This window comes from Somniosus microcephalus, chromosome 11 (genome assembly GCF_052327205.1).
Source record: "Somniosus microcephalus isolate GS21.2 chromosome 11, FLI_Smic_1.0, whole genome shotgun sequence".
Classification (NCBI taxonomy): domain Eukaryota; kingdom Metazoa; phylum Chordata; class Chondrichthyes; order Squaliformes; family Somniosidae; genus Somniosus; species Somniosus microcephalus.
This window is the reverse complement of record NC_140997.1, coordinates 38,145,675-38,165,576: the sequence shown is the minus strand read 5'-3', so window position 1 is coordinate 38,165,576 and position 19,902 is coordinate 38,145,675. Positions and strand designations below refer to the sequence as shown.

General features: G+C 45.6%; 2 protein-coding genes across 7 annotated transcripts in view; one reads left to right on the top strand and one right to left on the bottom strand.

Annotated features, from left to right (window-relative positions):
• tekt4 (tektin 4) overlaps positions 1-14,801 on the top strand; it is a 47,733-nt gene extending 32,932 nt beyond the window's left edge. Inside the window, exons 3-6 of the mRNA XM_086000497.1 lie at positions 9,840-9,983; positions 12,761-12,983; positions 14,264-14,418; positions 14,559-14,801. Of these exons, the coding sequence (XP_085856623.1) occupies positions 9,840-9,983; positions 12,761-12,983; positions 14,264-14,418; positions 14,559-14,775 (739 nt within the window). The 3' untranslated portion in view covers positions 14,776-14,801. The remainder of the gene's footprint in view (positions 1-9,839; positions 9,984-12,760; positions 12,984-14,263; positions 14,419-14,558) is intronic.
• LOC147110485 (cytochrome P450 2K1-like) overlaps positions 1-19,902 on the bottom strand; it is a 108,228-nt gene that overhangs the window by 52,205 nt on the left and 36,121 nt on the right. For 3 of the 6 annotated variants that reach the window (XM_086000495.1, XM_086000491.1, XM_086000494.1), the window contains exons 7-9: positions 18,891-19,078; positions 17,523-17,664; positions 14,536-14,601 (exon numbers count right to left, since the gene is read on the bottom strand). In XM_086000495.1, coding sequence (XP_085856621.1) covers positions 14,536-14,601; positions 17,523-17,664; positions 18,891-19,078 — 396 coding nt within the window. Of the gene's footprint in view, positions 1-2,726; positions 3,017-14,535; positions 14,635-15,106; positions 16,347-17,522; positions 17,665-18,890; positions 19,079-19,902 lie in introns of those variants that run through there. The other 3 variants (XM_086000492.1, XR_015079928.1, XM_086000493.1) reach the window with 3 other exon arrangements.

Here is a 19,902-nt window from a genome sequence, read left to right as displayed (position 1 = left end):
CTCCAATCCATCGGCACTGTTCCCGAGTCTAATGAATTCTGAAAAATCATCCTTAGTGCATCCGCTATCTCTAGGGCCACCTCCTTCAGTACCCTAGGATGCATGTTATCAGGCCCTGGGGATTTGTCCACCTTCAATCCCTTTAGCTTCCTTAACACCATATCCTTAGAGATATTGATTTGCGTCAGTTCCTCCTTTGCCAATGTCCCTATTTTTCCCGATATCCCAGGGAGGTTTTTTGTGTCTTCCTTCGTAAAGACTGACCCAAAGTATGCATTTAGTTGATCTGCCATTTCCTTATTTCCCATTATATATTCCCCCGTATCTGACTGCAATGGACCAACTTTGGTTTTCACCAGTCTTTTCCTTTTGATATATTTATAAAAGCTTTTGGAGTTAGTTTTTATATTTTCCGCCAGCTTGTTTTCGTAAGCTATTTTGCCCCTCTTGATCATGCCCTTTGCCCTCCTTTGCTCTATCTTAAACTGTTCCCAATCTTCCGCTCTGGCGCTTTTTTTGGCTATTTTATACGCCCTATCTTTGGATTTTATGCTGTCTCTAATTTCCCCTGTTATCCACGGTTGAGTCACCTTTTTAGATTTCCTTTTATGCCAGATTGGTATAAACAATTTTTGCAATTTTGTCATTCTATCTTTAAATGTTTGCCATTGTTTATCTACCTCCAGTCCTCTCAGGAACGTTGTCCAATCAGACCTACTCAGTTCCCGTCTCATGGCATCATAATTCCCCTTGTTTAAATTCAGGACCTTAGTCTCTGAGTCAATTTCTTCGCTCTCCATTTCGAGTGAGAAATCGATCATGTTATGATCGCTCTGACCCAAGGGTCCCCGTACAACAAGATTACTGATTAGTCCCTTCTCATTGCACAGTACCCAGCCCAATATAGCCTGTTCCCGAGTTGGTTCCTCGACATATTGATCCAGATAACCATCCCTTAAACACTCAAGGAATTCCTCCTCCTCATTATTTTTACTGATTAGGCTAGTCCAATCTATATGTAAGTTAAAGTCACCTATGATGACAGCTGTGCTCTTATTGCACGCTTCTCTAATTTCCCTCGTGATGCCCTCCCTAACCTCGTTATTATTATTATTTTTTTTTGTCAGTAGTTAATAAAATTGATGCGCTATCAATTCTAATAAAAGGCTGAGCAGAGTTCAGAACGACAGGCTTTTATTAACTACTGAATTGCACTTCAAACAGATCAGGATGCCAGAGAGCTGCCATGCGGCCGTCCTTATACCAGGTAGCCAAGGGCGGAGTCAGCTGAGGCATAGTCAGGCATAACAGTGAAACAAGAGTGAACGACAACAACAACAACAACAACAGTGAACACAGTGAACGACAGTGGTTTACCACACCTTCTTTAACCAGTAATGCTACCCCACCTCCCTTTCCTTTTTGCCTATCTTTCCTGAATATCGAATACCCCTGGATGTTGAGTTCCCAGCCTTGGCCATCCTTGAGCCACGTTTCTGTAATCCCAACCAAATCATATTCGTTTACCTCTATTTGCGCAGCCAATTCATCCACCTTATTACGAATGCTCCTCGCATTAAGACACAAAGCCTTCAGGCTTGTTTTTTTAACGCTCTTAGACCTATTAGAATTATTATTTACTGTGGCCACGTTTGATTTAAACCGTTGATTTCTCTGACTGCCACTTTTGTTTTTCTCCTTCCTATCTTTTGCCTTTATCCTTGTTTCCCTTTCCTCTGTCTCCTTGCTCAGGTTCCCAACCCCCTGCCATTTTAGTTTAAACTCTCCCCCAGAGCACTAGCAAACACTCCCCCTAGTACATCGGTTCCAGCCCTGCCTAGGTGCAAACCATACGGTTTGAACTGGTCCCACCTCCCCCAGAACCGGTTCCAATGTCCCAGGAACTTGAACCCCTCCCTGTTGCACCATTCCTCTAGCCACGTATTCATCTGAAATATCCTTCTATTTCTACTCTGACTAGCACGTGGCACTGGTAGCAATCCTGAGATTACTACCTTTGAGGTCCTATTTTTAAATTTACCTCCTAACTCCCTATATTCAGCTTTTAGGACTTCATCCCAGTTTTTACCTATATCGTTGGTACCTATATGCACCACGACAACTGGCTGTTCACCCTCCCCTTCCAAGATGTTCTGCAGCCGCTCTGAGACATCCTTGACCCTTGCACCAGGGAGGCAACACACCATCCTGGAGTCTCATTTGCGGCCGCAGAAACGCCTATCTATTCCCCTTACAATAGAATCCCCTATTACTATAGCTCTACCCCTCTTTTTCCTCCCGTCCTATGCAGCAGAGCCACCCCTGGTGCCAGGAAGTTGGCTGCTGCTGCTTTCCTCTGATAAGCCGTCCCCCCGAACAGTACTCAAAGTGGTGTATCTGTTTGAGAGGGGGATGTCCACAGGGGACCCCTGCACTACCTGCCTGTGCTTAGTACTCTGCCTGTTGGTCACCCCTTCCCTTTCTGCCTGTCCAACCTCTACCTGCGGTGTGTCCAACTCCGTAAATGTGCTATTCATGACGTCCCGAGCATCGCAAATGCTCCAGTATGCATCCAATCGCAGCTTCAGTGCCGCAATGCGGTCTGTCAGTAGCTGCAGCTGGATGCACTTCCTGCACACGTAGTTGTCAGGGACACAGGAAGTGTCCCTGAGTTCCCACATATCGCAGGAGGAGCATACCACATGGCCGGGCTGTACTGACATGACTTACCCTTTACTTAATTGAAATTAAATTAAATCAATCATTCCCACTAATTACACTACAGTTAAATGGTTTACCAACAGTCCCCGTTACACCAGAGAGACCTTAGTAACTACACCCCACAGAGTTAAAGTTTAAAAAGAGAGAAATACTCACCAACCAATCACTTACCTGCTTTCTGGTGACGTCACACTCCAGTTACTTTTTCCTTTTCTCCCTCCCTCTGAGCTCGGAGACTGGAGACTGGTATGCCTCACCTGAACTCTGGCGCCCTTTTCATGGAGGAGCTCAGTCACTGTGGTATGGAAAACATGGTAATTGTTCAGAATAGACTGACATCTCTTGAGGAGCGATGGTCAGCTATTGAGCAAACAAAGCAGACCTTCATGCAAGTCCTCTGGAGTAGGACTTCCAGTGCAGAAAAGGGTCCTCATGGCCCCCCTGCGGTGCAGCAAGGTGCTTTCCAGCCACTTGCTAGCTCTGAAGTGGGGCGGACCCATGAGAGGGATGTTGGTGGCATACAAGGAAGTGGAATAAATGGGTCTTTTTCCGAGTGGCAGGCAGTGACTAGTGGGGTACCGCAGGGATCGGTCCTTGGACCCCAGCTATTCACAATATATATTAATGTTCTAGACAAGGGAACTAGATGTAATATCTCCAAATTTGCAGACGACACAAAGCTGGGTGGGCGTGTGTGCTGTGAGGAGGATGCCGAGAAACTCCAGGATGATTTGGACAGGTTGGGTAATTGGGCAGAAGCATGGCAGATGCAATATAACGTGGATAAATGTGAGGAAGACAGATTATTATCTGAATGGCAATAGATTGGGAGAAGGGGAAGTGCAACGAGACCTGGGTGTCCTTGTGCACCAGTCGCTGAAGGTAAGCATGCAGTTGCAGCAGGCGGTTAAGAAGGCAAATGGTATGTTGGCCTTCGTAGCGAGAGGGTTTGAGTACAGGAGCAAGGATGTCTTGCTGCAGTTGTACTGGGCCTTGGTGAGGCCACATCTTGAGTATTGTGTGCAGTTTTAGTCGCCTTATCTGAGGAAGGATGTTCTTGCCATGGAAGGAGTTCAGCAAAGATTCACCAGGCTGATACCTGGGATGGCAGGAATGACATATGAGGAGAGATTGGATCGATTGGGCTTGTACTCGCTGGAGTTCAGAAGAATGAGAGAGGATCTCATCGAAACTTATATAATTCTAACAGGACTAGACAGACTAGATGCAGGAAGGATGTTCCCGATGGTCAGGGAGTCCAGAACCAGGGGTCACAGTCTAAGGATAAGGGGTAGGCCATTTAGGACAGAAATGAGGAGGAATTTCTTCACCCAGAGAGTGGTGAACCGGTGGAATTCTCTACCACAGAAGGCAGTAGAGGCTAATTCATTAAATATATTCAAGAAGGAGTTGGATATATTTCTCAGGGCTAAAGTAATCAAGGGGTATGGGGAGAAAGCAGGGACCGGGTACTGAATTTGGATGATCAGCCATGATCGCATTGAATGGCGGAGCAGGCTCGAGGGGCCGAATGGCCTACTCCTGCTCCTATCTTCTATGTTTCTCTGTTTCTATGTAAGTGGGGGCTTCTCTCCAAGCGCTCACACGACCATGCCACTGCAGAGTCCTCGGTCAGAGCCCCATCAGAGTCCCCACCAAACTGAGATTGGCATCTCAACCGCTGCACAGCTGCAGGAGCAGCAGACTGTGGCCGAGCCCTCACAGGTTCGCAACCCCAGATGACACCCGCCAAAGGTGTCGCGACAGGAGCAGCAAGAAAGTGAGCAAAGGGCCTCCATATCTGCTGAAGCCACAGGGGAAGCAGCATGTAGGAGCACGCGTAAGAGAAAGATAATGCACAAGTAGTCACAAGGGTAGTCACTTGGGTGTAATGTTGTGTTTAATTTTGAAAAGCCATCAGTTGCTTATTGTCATAAGAATTCTGATGGCAAACTGTTGCAGTTGTAGCGTGTGTCATTTCGCTAATGGGACTTCCACATTGAGGGCTTAGGGTGACTTGCAATTGTCAGTATGGTGGTCAGAGTGACAGGAATCCGCAGGTTCTTGGCCAATATTGTCGATGGTCTGATAAGAAGGTGCGAGGCAAAAGTGTTTGATTGTGCAGGCTAAGCAAATCTGGCCAAGATGAGTGCGTTCCTTGCATCCTGGGCAGCAATGTGGTCACGCCTTCTGGCCTGTGCAGCTTCAGGTGGGTGAGCAGCAGCTTGGCGCTCCTGTTGTTGCTGCTGCTGTTGGTGGTGCTGTGTTCGTGGTTCTGCTGCTGCCACGGCTGGTCTTCGTCCGAATCTGATGTCCAGGAGGAAGGGAAATAAATGTTTCCTATGCTTCTGGTATATGCCTCAGTTGAGGAAGCTCTCAGTCAAGGTGGCGAGAGGGGTTTCCCAGGAGGTCACACTGGAGATGGGTGTCAGGCTCCAAACTTCCACAACAATGCTAAAAGTTCCCCCAGACCTGAGACAACAAAGTTCTGCCACCTGCAAATGATGATTGCTGAAAACTCCTTTTTAATGGTGGAGCTGCAGCTGTTAGTAAGCAGTCCACTTGTGAGGCCGCCAGGATTAACTGGCGTGTTCCAGTGGAGATGTGCAGGACGTGGGAAAAATGGTAAAATCAGAAAGGCCTCTCAAAATGGGATTATAGAGGCAATTAAGTGGTTGTTAAGGGCCTTGAGGGCCTATCCCGCCTCTTGGAGGCGGGATGGAAACGGGGTCAGAAAACACGCATTTGGGAAAATTACTCGGAGGCGGGATCGGGCCTGCCCGCCATTTTTTGCGATTTTACCACCTCACACACCTCCAATCCCGCCTCCTCGGGCCTGGCAAAATCGAGCCCATTGTGTATCTCACCTTTCTCTGGCCCAGCTTAATTGTTTACTCTTCAAAAGTTGATATTTTAAACCCGTGCTTTCAAATGGTGCACCAAAACTCACTCTCCCAATAGCTTGGGTGAGTTTATTTAGTGAGCAATGTGGACCAGTAAAGCCCTGGGTTCAAACTCTCGTCTTTGCTTTGTTTAACTGATCTCAGCCGGGGCATCAGGTAGTCTTCCAGAATCGTCTTCAGCTCCTATAGGTGGGGAGAGGAAGGTCAGATCCTAATGGCTATCTTATGACCCCAGCTGGAAACTGTATCTGTGGGTACGTTGGTTGAGAACAGGATTGGGCTTGGTTGCGATGCCACCCATGGCCAAATAATCTGCTGACGCTCACTGCTATAACCCACACATGAAAATGGCTGCCTAGCAAGGCACCTGCACAAAACTTAAAGTCAACGCTTTTGTGACTTATTACATCCGTTAGGTGTATGCATCCATTTTGCCCTGTGTGTATTGCTTAAGTCTTAAAGGTTAAATTAACATTTTCAGAAAAGAGAGTTCAGCCATTAAAAAAATATCTTCTGAGGTTTGTCATCTTGGAAAATGCTGTATACTTTCTTTAACAACTTGTACTTGAATAATATGGTATTGTAGGTATTCGGGTTGACCTCAGCAGGTATTGGACGAATGCCTACTAAATAATCGAGTTCGACTTCAGGAGAACAATAAATAAGTTCTTTAATGCAGGAAGCAGACGAAATACAGCAGGTAAGTGAGATGGTTGCAGGAGAGCCGTAGAGTAGGTCTTTCCCCAGCGGGGATGCCACGAGGACTGAGTTCGCAGTCCTGTGGATTGCGTGATGATGTCATCACGCTCGGTCGCATTTTCCCACGCTTGGTTGGTCACGTGACCTGCGTCGTGATGTCGACGTGTTTGCCCGCGCTTGGGCGGTCACGTGACCCGCGTCGCAACATCGACGCGTTTACCCGGTACTGTGGCTGGCCGTTGCGGCTGAAGTCGCGAGAGCGGGAGGCACCCAGCACTGCGACTGGCCGATGCGGCCGAAGTCGCGGGCGCGGTAGGCCGAGCTGTGCCGGCGGCCGTTACGGGAGGCTGAGCCGGGCCGGCGGCCGCTGCGCGTACGTCACGTGATGCGTGACATGACGTTAGTGCGTTAGGATGCGTCCTTAAATGGGCAACGGCCCAAACAGGTAAGTTAAAGGGGCAACGGCCCAAACAGGTAAGTTATATACATACATAGTAAAGTTAAAGGGAATTATGTATATTACTAGCAGGGGAGCCCCGCGTTGCAGGGCAATTTTTTGGGCTGGTGGATGTGTGGGCCGGGAGCCTGGGACTGGATTTGGGTTTTCGGCAGTTTCCAGGCCTTTTTTGGGCCTGGTGGATGTGTGGGCCGGGAGCCTGGGACTGGATTTGGGCTGTCGGCAGTTGGAGAAGCCTAGGCCCGTTTTGCACTGTTTTTTAACCTAAACATTTCTAGCTTTTAATACCTTCAAAGATGAAAGTTAAAGTACTTATAAAACATTTTTGGTAAATGTTTTTCAAAAAAAATAAGATACTAACCTCGATGAGCATATTTTTAGGTTGAGGCAATGGGGTTTTTAGCTTGAGGCAATGGCTGCCAGATCTGTGAGCTGAGAACGGTTAGTCCCGCCCACACACACACCGATTGCTCAACCATCAGGTGACTGAACTGTAGGATTGGTCAATCATCACGGCACAGGATTGGTCGACCTTGACGTCAGTCAATGCTAATGAGTGGATAATGAGTGGAATTTTGAAGGTTTTTTGTATAATGTGCAAACAATTTTTGTCCGACCAAAAAGTAAATATGCCTACAAGAGTCCCCTAATGATGAGCTTTCTTTTGATACAACATATGTGTAGGTACGCTCTATAACTTTTGATTGTATAGCTGGACAGTGAGACAGAGAGACAGACAGAGAGACATATCCTTTTATATATATGGAAGATAAGTAGGGGACACGCGGTAGTACCGCCACATACGCCCCCCGAGAATTCGCTTTAATGAAAGTCCAAAGATGAGATGGTCTGACGAGCTGGTGGTCTCGGCAGGCGTGCTGTCTCGACTTGGCGGGTGAAGTCTAAAGATGCTGGTCGTGAACGGATCCTTACGCACGTCATGGCGAATAAAATGTATCCGTCAGGCAAAGGACCGTGGAGACGGGGCGAAACAGCAGGCCTTCTCAGAGTGACGGGCAGGTTGGGCGGAAACGGACGATCGCTCTGTTGATGTTGGAACAAGTCCTTGTTCTGACGAGAGCTGCAGGAACGCCGAACGGGCGATCCAGAAGGATTTGACGGGCGAGGTCAGTGAACTCGCCAACAGGTGAGCGAAGTCTTCAGGAGACTGGAACACACGGAACGGCGCGTGCCGTAGTGCTATGACGGTAACACAACAGAGAGTGAACAGTTGCTGCGTTGATCAGTGATCGGTGAAGACAGCAACTTTCACGTGGCCGATCGCGGCCGGGGGATGCCCGCTGGACCTGTCCTCGATGTTTGCAGCATCAGTAGATGTTTGCGTTTGTTGAGGGGAAACTGGAGAAAGGGCGGCAACGCTTCTAGTTGTTGTAGATTTCGGTAGAGGAAAACTGCCGAGAGGGCGGCACGCTTCTCTTTCTCACCGAAAAGTGTGGTAGGTAACACAACCAGCAGGCTGACGGAATGGTGCGTCGTCAGCGGGGAATGAGTCTTCGTGTTTCATGAGGGATGGGTCCTCGTGGTTCGCGAGGGATGGGTCCTCGTGGTTCATGAGGGATGGGTCCTCGTGGGTCGTGAGGAGTGCGTCCTCGTGGTTCGTGAGGGATGGGTCCTCGTGGTTCGCGAGGGATGGGTCCTCGTGGGTCGCGAGGGGTGCACCCTCGTGGTTCATGAGGAGCGAGTCCTCGTGGCATCTCCGCGGGGGCGCGCTCCGATCTTGAGGGCCCGAAAACAGGCAGAACCCGCGCTTGGAGGGATTCATACTTGCTGTTGCGTTGGGGGATGTCGTAGAGGCGGACGATCCGTGTGGCGGTAGAAATGTCGAATACGGAGACCGTAAGCAAGTGCGTGGTCTGCGCCGCATCGATGTTCTCGGCGAACGGGGCTTCTACCTTTACAAAGCATGAGGGCGGTTGCTGCTCACTGAATTGCGGTAGCGACAGCGAAACGGCTGATGCTTCCATGGCATGCTTCTTTTGTGAAAATTGTTCACAAAACGGGGTCCGGCTGCGTTTTGTCCGTGAAAAACGGGATCACCTCCAGGCTGCGCTTCCTTTGCGAATACGTTCGCAAAGACGGGGTTGCCAATGTAGGAACTGGTGTTCGTCGGCTGTTGTACGTCGGTTGTTCGTTGGTTGTTTGTCGGTCGTCTTCCGTGAAGATGAGGTTCAGGCTGCGCGTTGCTTCCGTGAAAATCGTTCACGGATACGGGGTCACCAATTGTAGGAATTGGTGTTTGTCGGTCGTCTTCTGTGAAGACGAGGTTCAGGCTGCGCGTTTCTTCCGCGAAAAACGTTCACGGATACGGGGTCACCAATTGTAGGTATTCGGGTAGACCTCAGCAGGTATTGGACGAATGCCTACGAAATAATTGAGTTCGACTTCAGGAGAACAATAAATAAGTTCTTTAATGCAGGAAGCAGACGAAATACAGCAGGTAAGTGAGATGGTTGCAGGAGCGCCGTAGAGTAGGTCTTTCCCCAGCGGGGTCGCCACGAGGACTGAGTTCGCAGTCCTGTGGATTACGTGATGACGTCATCACGCTCGGTCGCGTTTTCCCGCGCTTGGTTGGTCACGTGACCTGCGTCGTGATGTCAACGCGTTTGCCCGCGCTTGGGCGGTCACGTGACCCGCATCGCAACACCGACACATTTACCCGGTACTGTGGCTGGCCGTTGCGGCCGAAGTCGCGAGAGCAGGAGGCACCCGGCACTGCGGCTGGCCGATGCGGCCGAAGTCGTGGGCGCGGTAGGCCGAGCTGTGCCGGCGGCCATTATGGGAGGCCGAGCCGGGCCGGCGGCCGCCGCGCGTACGTCACGTGACGTGACGTCAGTGCGTTAGGATGCGTCCTTAAAGGGGCAATGGCCCAAACAGGTAAGTTAAAGGGGCAACGGCCCAAACAGGTAAGTTATATACATACATAGTAAAATTAAAGGGAATTATGTATATTATAAGTAAGGGACACTTGGTAGTACTGCCACAGTATTCTAAATATTCTCCCATTGTACTAATGATGGATTATAAACCATTTGTCTCAGGAGGAACAGAAATGTCAAAGAACTCATGGAGATGGACTGGTCAGACAAATATCAGGCCTATAAGATTGACACCAAGGCCGGAGGCCTCAACAACCAGAGCACGAACATTCAGTTCCATCCAAACTCTGCCAAGTTTGAGGACAAGTAAGGCAAATTCAAATTTATATTCAGAAATCAAATAATGTTGATGGGGCCTTCAAATCCTGCAGTAACCTAAATTCCATCCAAACAAAACAACACTTAATACTTAAATTAATCGCTTCCGAACTTACTAGGCCACATGGGCCAGAGTCACATGACCACTTGCAGCCTTAGAAAGTGAAGACACGGCAAAATTCATTTTGTAGGGAATTAATTACATTTATTTTCATGTGTCCAGAAAATACAACTCCAGCAAAAATACCCTAGACAAGAGAGATCTGGGGCACACCTTACCTTCAGACAACTGGGATTTCATTCGTCAAGTGGCACACATGGTCCCAATCTATGTTTGGGCACACCCTGATGACTGCACAGTGTTCAGCGCCATTCGCAACTCCACAGATAATGAAGCAGTCCGTGCCCACATGCAACAAGACCTGGACGACGTTCAGGCTTGGGCTGATAAGTGGCAGGTAACATTCGTGCCACAGAAGTGTCAGGCAATGACTATCTCCAACAAGCGAGAGTCTAACCACCTCCCCTTGACATTCAAAGGCATTACCATCACCGAATCCCCCACTATCAACATCCTGGGGGTCACCATTAACCAGAAACTTAACTGGACCAGCCAAATAAATACTGTGGCAACAAGAGCAGGTCAGAGACTAGGTATTCTGCGGCGAGTGTCTCACCGCCTGACTCTCCAAAGCCTTTCCACCATCTACAAGGCACAAGTAAGGAGTGTGATGGAATGCTCTCCACTTGCCTGGATGAGTGCAGCTCCAACAACACTCAAGAAGCTTGATACCATCCAGGACAAAGCAGCCCGCTTGATTGGCACCCCATCCACCACCTTAAACATTCACTCCCTCCACCACCGGTGTACCGTGGCTGCAGTGTGTACCATCTACAAGATGCACTGCAGCAACTCACCAAGGCTTCTTCGGCAGCACCTCCCAAACCCGCGGCTTCTTCCACCTAGAAGGACAAGGGCAGCAGGTGCATGGGAACACCGCCACCTCTAAGTTCCCATCCAAGTCACACACCATCCTGACTTAGAAGTATATCGCTGATTTTTCATCGTCGCTGGGTCAAAATCCTGGAACTCCCTCCCTAACAGCATTGTGGGAGTACCTTCACCACACGGACTGCAGCGGTTCAAGAAGGCGGCTCACCACCACTTTCTCAAGGGCAATTAGGGATGGGCAATAAATGCTGGCCTTGCCAGCGATGCCCTGATCCTATAAACGAATTTAAAGAAAAAGAACCCCTTGCCTTGTTTGCACAGGTGAAATCCTGGCATCATAGCAGACTGTTGGGGCTCACAATCCTTCCTATCTTTTGGCTGTGCCCCAAGAGCAGGTCGTACTGGTAAATGGTGCCCACAACATGCCCAAAAAAATCACCAAGCACCCCATCAAACTAGATCCAGTCACACTACCGCCTAGCCCTCCGCACAGTGACCCCCACCCCCAGACCTGGGGTCGCCAACTTTGATTGGACGTATTCCTGGAGGTTTCATCACATGATCTCATACCTCCAACTGTCCCGCCCCCCACGCTCCCGCCATTGGTCGCCTGACACGCCCATCCTCTCAACGCACCACCTTCCCGCGCCGATCGGAAAGCGAACAGACTCTTCGTTACCCGATTCGAGGATTCTTGACCATCAGTCAAACGGCCTTTTTTTCCCCCCATCTCCAATATTTTTATTAGACAAAAGTGTTGAAAGAAAATGAAATAAAGCGCTTTTTTAAATGCCCCAGTGATATTCCTCTCGGGATGCTCGCAGCGATGTCCTGGAGATGCTCTCTGAATTCTGGGAGACGTCAGGACAATCCTGGAGGATTGGCAACACTACCCAGACCCCAGCTTAGGCAGCTCTTGGGTTTCCTGCTAACTGCAACCAGTCGGTACATCCCACTCAAGGGTCCCTAAGCCCTCACGCGTGAATGTGGACTGAGACACTATGGAAGGTAGCTCAGCCCAGGAAACCAGGAGAAATTGTTTTAAATCGGGTCCTCGTTCTTGGCTCACTGGCAGCTGTTGGCTGACACATAAGCTGTACGCAGGGGAAAGCACAGCAGCACGTATCCGTGAGAAAGAACTTGCATTTATATATCGCCTTTCACAATGTCCCAAAGCGATTTACAGACAATGAAGTACTTTTGAAGTGTAGTCACTGTTGTAATTTTGGAGTGGTATCATGACCACTCCTTCAATCAACTTCCAAGGTCATCTGCAAGCCAAGCTCCTCAGTAAAGCTCACTCACTATCACAATATATTAGCTATACATATTATGGACATCAAGCCTGTCAACATGTAAAAAGAAATTGCAAAAAATAAAATATATCGAATTGTATTCACCACTAGAGGGTGCCTTAACACTTTTTGTGATGCGCATTAAATGATAAACTATTAGCACAGCTAACGTGAATTTATTGCAAGGTAAAATTAGAAAGCCACAGCTTAATGTCTCATCGGAAAGACGGTGTCTCCGGCAGTGCAGCACTCCCTCAGTACTGCAATGAACTGTCAGCCTAGATTTTGTACTCTGGCGTGGGGCTTGAACCTGCAACTTTCTGAATTAGCAGACAAGCGTGCTACCCACAGAGCCAAGGCTGACATTAAGTGAGAGGAAACTTCCCTCTGAAAAGTTGCTACACTCCCATCCCCACTATAGCTTGTGTTTTTACTGTATATCATTCGGTAATACAGAAAGTAGTTCTGCACAGAAGTGACCACTGAGTCTTGAGCTGTTGTTTTATCTTTAATCTCAGTTCTTCTACTCCGGAGTCTTGGGCCCAATTCACCCACTGTAACATTTACAAAGCTGAACAGGAGCGAATGGCCTCCATTAACCTTCGTGCTCTGGTTGACAACGTGCTGCTCGAGACCTCGGAAGATCTGCGTGAGCAGTACGATAGAGTCAACGCTGCTTTTAACAAGCGTCTGGAGGAGCTCAGTGACGCAAAGGCCAAGTTGGAACATCATCTGAGAAAGGTAAATGATCTGGTCAGCTGTTTCTGCTTCACTTAGCCTTCACTTTTATTCCTAAATCACATCAAATATTGAACCTTAAAACTGGAGATAATTTAATTGAAAACGTTCGATGCTATTTTGGGTGGATATTTATATAGGCTTTTTTTGCAGTTTCAACCTGAATTAGCAAATAATTTGAATTAAGAAATTTTGAATTAAAATGAAGTAGACTGTAGGGTAAAAGCTTGTCCAGGTGTACTGGAGTTTTGCTTGAGTTACTTGAAATGACGCGGAGAAGCTCTGCAGAACCTTTGGGAAGTTAAATGGCCTCGCTCCTCCCTATCTATGTAACGTCCTCCAGCCCTATAACACCACCCCCCCGAGATCTTTGCGCTCCTCCAATTCTGGCCTCTTGTGCATCCCCAATTTTAATCTCTCCGGCATTGGCGACCAGGCTTTCTGCTGCCTAGATCCAAAACTCTGGAATTCCCTCCCAAACCTTTCTGCCTCGCTACCTCTCTCTCGTCCTTTAAGACGCTTCGTTAAACCTACGTCTTTGACCAAGCTTTTGGTCACCTGTCCTAATATCTCCTTATGTGGCTCGGCATCAAATTTTGTTTGATAACGCTCCTGTGAAGCGCCTTGGGACGTTTAATTATTTTTAAGGCACTATATAAATGAAAGTTGTTGTTGTTGTTGATGGAATGGAGACACCATTGACTGTGTATATTGTCTTTAGACGAGCAACTTTGATGTGTTAAGTTGCCTTTATCTGTGTATGTTAATAGCAGCAATTCAGTTAGTATTAATGTCCTTGGCAGTGGCTCACATTTTATTGCCAATCAAATCCTCTGTTTTACCTGCTCGCTGGTGACGAGGCTCTATGTTGGGAACCTCATCTCACAAAATTAGCCCCCATGTGGGTGCCAGTAGGATAAGACAAATCAATAGGCTATACAAAAACAGAAAATGCTGGAAATACTCAGCAGGTCAGGCAGCATCTGTAGATAGAGAAACAGAGTTAACGTTGCAGGTCGCTGACCATTCGTCTGATGAAGGGTCATCGACGTGAAACGTTAACTCTGTTTCTCTCTCCACAGATGCTGCCTGACCTGCTAAGTATTTCCAGCATTTTCTGTTTTTGTTTCAGATTTTCAGCATCCGCAGTATTTTGCTTTTCAATAGGCTATACGTTCCTCCAAAGAGAATATGGAATTCTGTTAATAATTGCATTCATGTAAATGAGTGAAGACTTTGTTGAGGCTGTATGTCCTCATCCTATTTTTGTTTTCTTTGAACAGTTACTTGAGCAGATTGCAGCCCAGGAGAGAAACATTGCCAATCTAAAACAGGCCATAAAGGACAAGGAGGCTCCACTGAAGGTAGCTCAAACTAGACTGTATGAGAGGACCTACAGACCCAATGTGGAACTCACCAGAGACCCTGCTCAATTAAAGTAAGCCGACAGAATGTTTGGGAGAAGGGGATCTGTGCACTGGCAGTATTTATTCAAATGGTTACTTTTGCTATTCTATCATATGTCATGACCCAGCTTCTCACCAGCTATGCCTACCTTTTGTCTCCCAACATCGACAGCTTGATATGTGAGGTCGGTGAAATCTCGGAGTCCATCGCGCTCCTGCAGGAGAAACTCAAGGAAGCTCAGATGTCACTGGAGAACATGGAAAACACCCGGATGACTCTTGAGAAGGAAATCGCAATAAAAGCAAACAGTATATTTATTGATTATGAAAAGTGCCTGAAGCACCGTGAACGATACCCAACTGTCATTAGATTGTCAGGTTATCAATAAACAAATAAAAATGCACATTTAATATGCAGACATGTTATTTATGAGCAGTAATGTTTGGATTTTCCAGGGGTGTAGAAGCTATATGTTGCACTAATGTGATTAAATGCATGTTGTGCATTTAGCTAAAAGCAGAACTGAAAAAAATCATTCCATTTGAACAAATGAACTGAAATCACCACAGAATTATCATGGCTTTGTTTGACATGTAAAAAATCCTACGACTGTCAGGAGGCATTATCTGAAACTGAAAACATTTTCTGTGTTATCTCTTGTCTTTGCTGATTTTCCAGAATCTTGTTTCAATAAACTACAGGAACAGAAAAGATTCCAGTTCGTGTGCAATATCATTTTTTAATGTTTAGATTTGCATGCATAATTTTAAATACTTAAACAAGACACCACTTTATAGTTAGAACAATGTCCTCTGGGAGTCAAGATCAAGCGTAGTCTTCAGGTGAAGCAGGGTTGAGGGGGATAATTAGACAGACGTAATTCAGTCCACATTTTAAAGTCATGCATTCTGTCCATTACATGCATGTAATACATGTACTAATGTATTTCTCCATCACAGGTCTTTGTGTTACACCCCAGGGCTGTGATCAACATTGGAAAACCTATTCGAGCGCCATCTACAGACGTCACAGACAAAAGGGTTACATACAAACCTAATGGGTGGGCATGGACACGTTTAGCATGCAAAGCTTCATGGTGAGATGTCGACATAAGATTTATCAATGGAAGACCCGACATCTGTACCAATATACTAGTCAATCTCCTGTAACTATACACACGGGGAGCCCGGACCAAGGGTAGTATTCAGGTGAAGTGGGGTTAGAGGGCAGGGGTTAATTGGACCAGGGCATGCAGACATAATACAGCCCCCATTTTAAAGTCATACATTCTGTCCTTGTTTTGTGTGGTACTTTGATTTTACGTGATAATTTAGTTGAACAGCAAAACTTACGGCAATTTGGGAAGCAGACAATTGGTGGAGCATTGGAGTTTCTTTGCAGTAGAGGCTGAGGAACTGTGAGAGGCCAAACTGAGGCACTACAGTGCCATGACTGGTGGGAGGGTGTAATTACATCGAGACATAAGCAGTTTCCTGTCATGGCAATTTATAAAACTGACCACTCCGGCTGGACATATTCCTGGAGGTTCCATCACATAACCTCCCGCCTCCAACCACCCCGCCCAGTCAAACAGTCTTTTTTTCCCATTTCCAACATTTCTATAACTAATAAACAAAAGTGTTCAAAGAATATGAAAACAAAAACAGCATTTTTTTTAACGCCCCAATGATTTTCCTCCCGAGTGTTGCTCGTAGTGGTGTCCAGGAGATTAAGCTTCAATTCCTGGAGACTCCAGGGCAATCCTGCGGGTTGGCTGTGTTTGTTAGCGGAGTACGGCACACACTTGGTGAGGCTTTGGGCATAAAGTAAAGCCGACACATGGTGTGAGATCCAAGGGGGCTCCTGGTGGAGCACGGAAGGAAAATCTTTGCATCAGAATTGTAAAGAACAGAAACAGCTCCATCTTGGCAAGGCTTTCCCCAATGCAAATCCGCCGCCCTTTGAAATGCAGAGGGAAATAAATTCATAAAGTGTTCCAACATCTTGCTCTGTAAAGTGGCAAGTCCTTTTTAATGTGGCATTTTAAAACTTTCTAGTTGCCTACAAATTCAGCTAAGACTGGGTTTACACATAAAGTTTATTCAGGACATAACCACTCATAGCTTTAACTTAGTTAAAAGTTCGATTAGAACTTAAATTTTAATTTTTTTTACAGTTACTTGGCTCAGTGGGTAGCACGTTCACCTCTTGAGTCAGAAGGTTGTGGGTTCAGGTCCTACTCCAGAGTTCTTGAGCACAAAAATCTAGGCTGACACTCCAGTGCAGCACTGAAGGAGTGCTGCATTGTTGGAGGTGGCGTGTTTTGGATGAGATGCTTAACCGAGGCCCTGTTTGCTCTCTCAGGTGGACGTAAAAGATCCTATGGCACTATATCGAAGATGAACAAGGGAGTTATCCCTGGTGTCCTGGACAATATTTATCCCTCAACCAACTAAAACAGATTATCTGGTCATTATCATTGCTGTTTGTGGGACCTTGCTGTGAGCAAACTGGCTGCCGCATTTCCTACATTACAACAGTGACTACACTTTAAAAGTACTTCATTGGCTGTAAAGCGTTTAGGATGTCCTGAAGTCATGAAAGGTGTTATATAAATGCAAGTCTTTTTTTCTTATTATTTAGTTACATTTTCAGCGACAACTTTTAAATAGTTGGAGCTATTTCAAACTACTTCAACTTTTATTTGGTGTGAAAATATAATGGCTGCCATCTGTGTTTATTGTGCGATGTGATTCTCTGATCCGATTTGTTCCAACTAACCACATGATCAATAATACCATGTGGTTAACTCGGCGCAAATCAGAAAGCCAGTTGAAACACTATGTTGATACATTCAAGCATTCACATAGATACAATTTATTTATATTATAAATAGATAGATATGAAGTACAATTCAAGCTTATTGTTAGAGATTGCTGATGAAACCTGAAGCCTAAGAGATCATATTTCCCTAATATATTGAATTAATTAATTTTATTTAAGAAAACAAACCTAGGAAAATAATTGGCAATGGAATATCCATGAACAGATGCAAATAAAGCAATGTATCCAGCTCTCGAGAAATGATGACTGTATGAAAAATGGGTTTATTAAAATAATCCAGTTAGTTGATACCTGCAGAGAAAGGAATGAAGGCATCTTTCTTTACAAACTTCCCCTCAGCATCCAGAAAGTGAGATGGGTTGAACTCATTTGGCTTTTCCCATTGAGTTTTATCGTACAGCACTGAGGATAGCAATGGAATCACCTGCATTCCCTTTAAACAAACAAAAAGTGAAAATTTCATCCACAGCTGTTAGGCTTATTCTTTATCGGCTTATTAACAGGCACAATAAGAAGCATAGAAAAATTCCATTGGCAGTTTCACAGACACTGCACTGATGACACTTTAAGCAGCAGTAGGCTGCATCACTGGGGTAGATGTTCATCTTCATTGCCTGGCCAGTAATCTGGCAGAACGGATTGCCCGGCTCTTATAGAACCCACCCGTTAGAAAATATCTTTTGAATTTGCAAGGTACTTAAGAATGAGGAAGACCATTCCATCCATCTTAGTTCATTCATCAAGGAAGATCCTGAAGTCCCCAAATTATAGCATCCGATTGTATCTTCAATGATTCCAAGGATTTTGACTACACTACTCTATTTAGGAGTACCTTCAATGTATTGAGTGAAGAATAACGTCCTGATATCAGCCTTAAATTTATCTTTTATTAGTTTGAACCTGTGTCCCCTTGTTCTACTCTCACAATTTAAAGTAATATTCCAGATTTACTTTTTCCATTGCTTTAACTATCTTCTGTACCTCTATATGATCACCTCTCAGGCACCTTCCTTCATGACTTAAAAGCTCAAGATTCTCCAGTCTTTCCCCATAACATAGACTTCTGACACTAGAGCTTAGTCTTGCAGGTTTTCTCTGCACTATTCCCAGTGCTTGAATGTCTCCTTCCTTGTTTCTCAGCACCCAGAACCAGACACAGTACTCAAGGTGAGGTCTGTGCAGAGCTGTTAATCATGACCTCCTCTAACCTATATTCTACTGCATGTAGTTCAATATTCTACTGATTTTGTTCATTTTGGCTGTACATTGGTTGAACATGTTCAACGTTGAGTCGATGAAAGACTCCTAGGTCTCTCAACTTCATCCTTAAGTATTTCAATGAATATGATTCAAGTTGGTTGATGTAGGACAACTCAAATAAGCAAAATATGGCATCATATGTTAAACCCTAGACATACAAAGGCATATTTGATATATTTCCCACATTGATTATCCACATTGTAACACTGTGATTTTTTTTACGCTAATTAACCTTAGTTTGCATTTCCAATCTTAATAGGAGCTTGGCTCCAGTCACACATTAATCATCCCTACATGTGGAAGTTTGGAATTAGCAGTTGAAAGATATTAGAAATTACTCATGAATCATAGAACTGAAACATTATTTTGGTATTTTTGATCATTATTTCAAGACTTTACCTTTGGAATGAAAAACCCTCTGAAGTGTGTATCCATGGTTGTTGCATGTGGCATATTCATTGGAATTATGTTAGCGAATCTCTGGATCTCATGCAAGACTGCATCAGTGTACGGCATTCCCTTCCGATCTTCCATCCTGGGAGTTCTCTCTGTTCCAATAACTCTTTCAATTTCCTCTTGGACACTTCCTTAAGGGAAAAAACACTTACATTTCTACAATATTTCCAATCATGATAGAATATAGCAACATCAATGCTTCCTTTTACTAGCTAACATGTTTATTAAGAGGGAGCTGGTCAAGAATGTAAATTTAAAGTTTTGTAATTCATATCTGCTTCTGCAAGGGATTTCGGAATGTCAATACCTTGTGAATTTATCCATGAATGGTGCGATTATTTATTTAATCTGCTGTATTCTTTCATGATTGGACATATTTTATTGTTGATTTACTTCTGTTTAAAAGTCACTATGAAAATTATTAGTGAAATTAACATGGACTTCACTCAAAACATTGCACAGTTATGAAACGCTGTTGTTTGAACAATGAAGACAAGACTAAAAGGTTGAAGAAGAATTAAGATTGAAGATTCTCATCATTATGACCACTTATATATGAAAAAAGTCAGGAATAATTAGTCAGGAGTAACCATGACTCTAGGATAGGCACTGTAGCTGGGGGCGTCTTTCGTGTTCTCACCGTCCTCAGTGAGTCGTACCTCCTTGCTGGTCCCGCTAGTAACAACGATTTAGCAATTTATCGTTGGCGGAACGACTCCGAAAGAAACACAAGATGGATTGTGATCTGCGTAGATCAGTGCCCGAGCAGACTAGGGCAGCGAATCAAAAAAAGTACGTTGTGGTCGACCTCCCAGGAATAATTACGTCTAACTTGAATCCTAACTGTGCCAAAGATAAACCGGGCTCTTGGGTCACTAATTAATTTCCTCATTCCCCCCTGTAGCCAAGGTTCTCATCGATCTTCAGACTTTTGCTTGGCTGAAAGAAACAACCC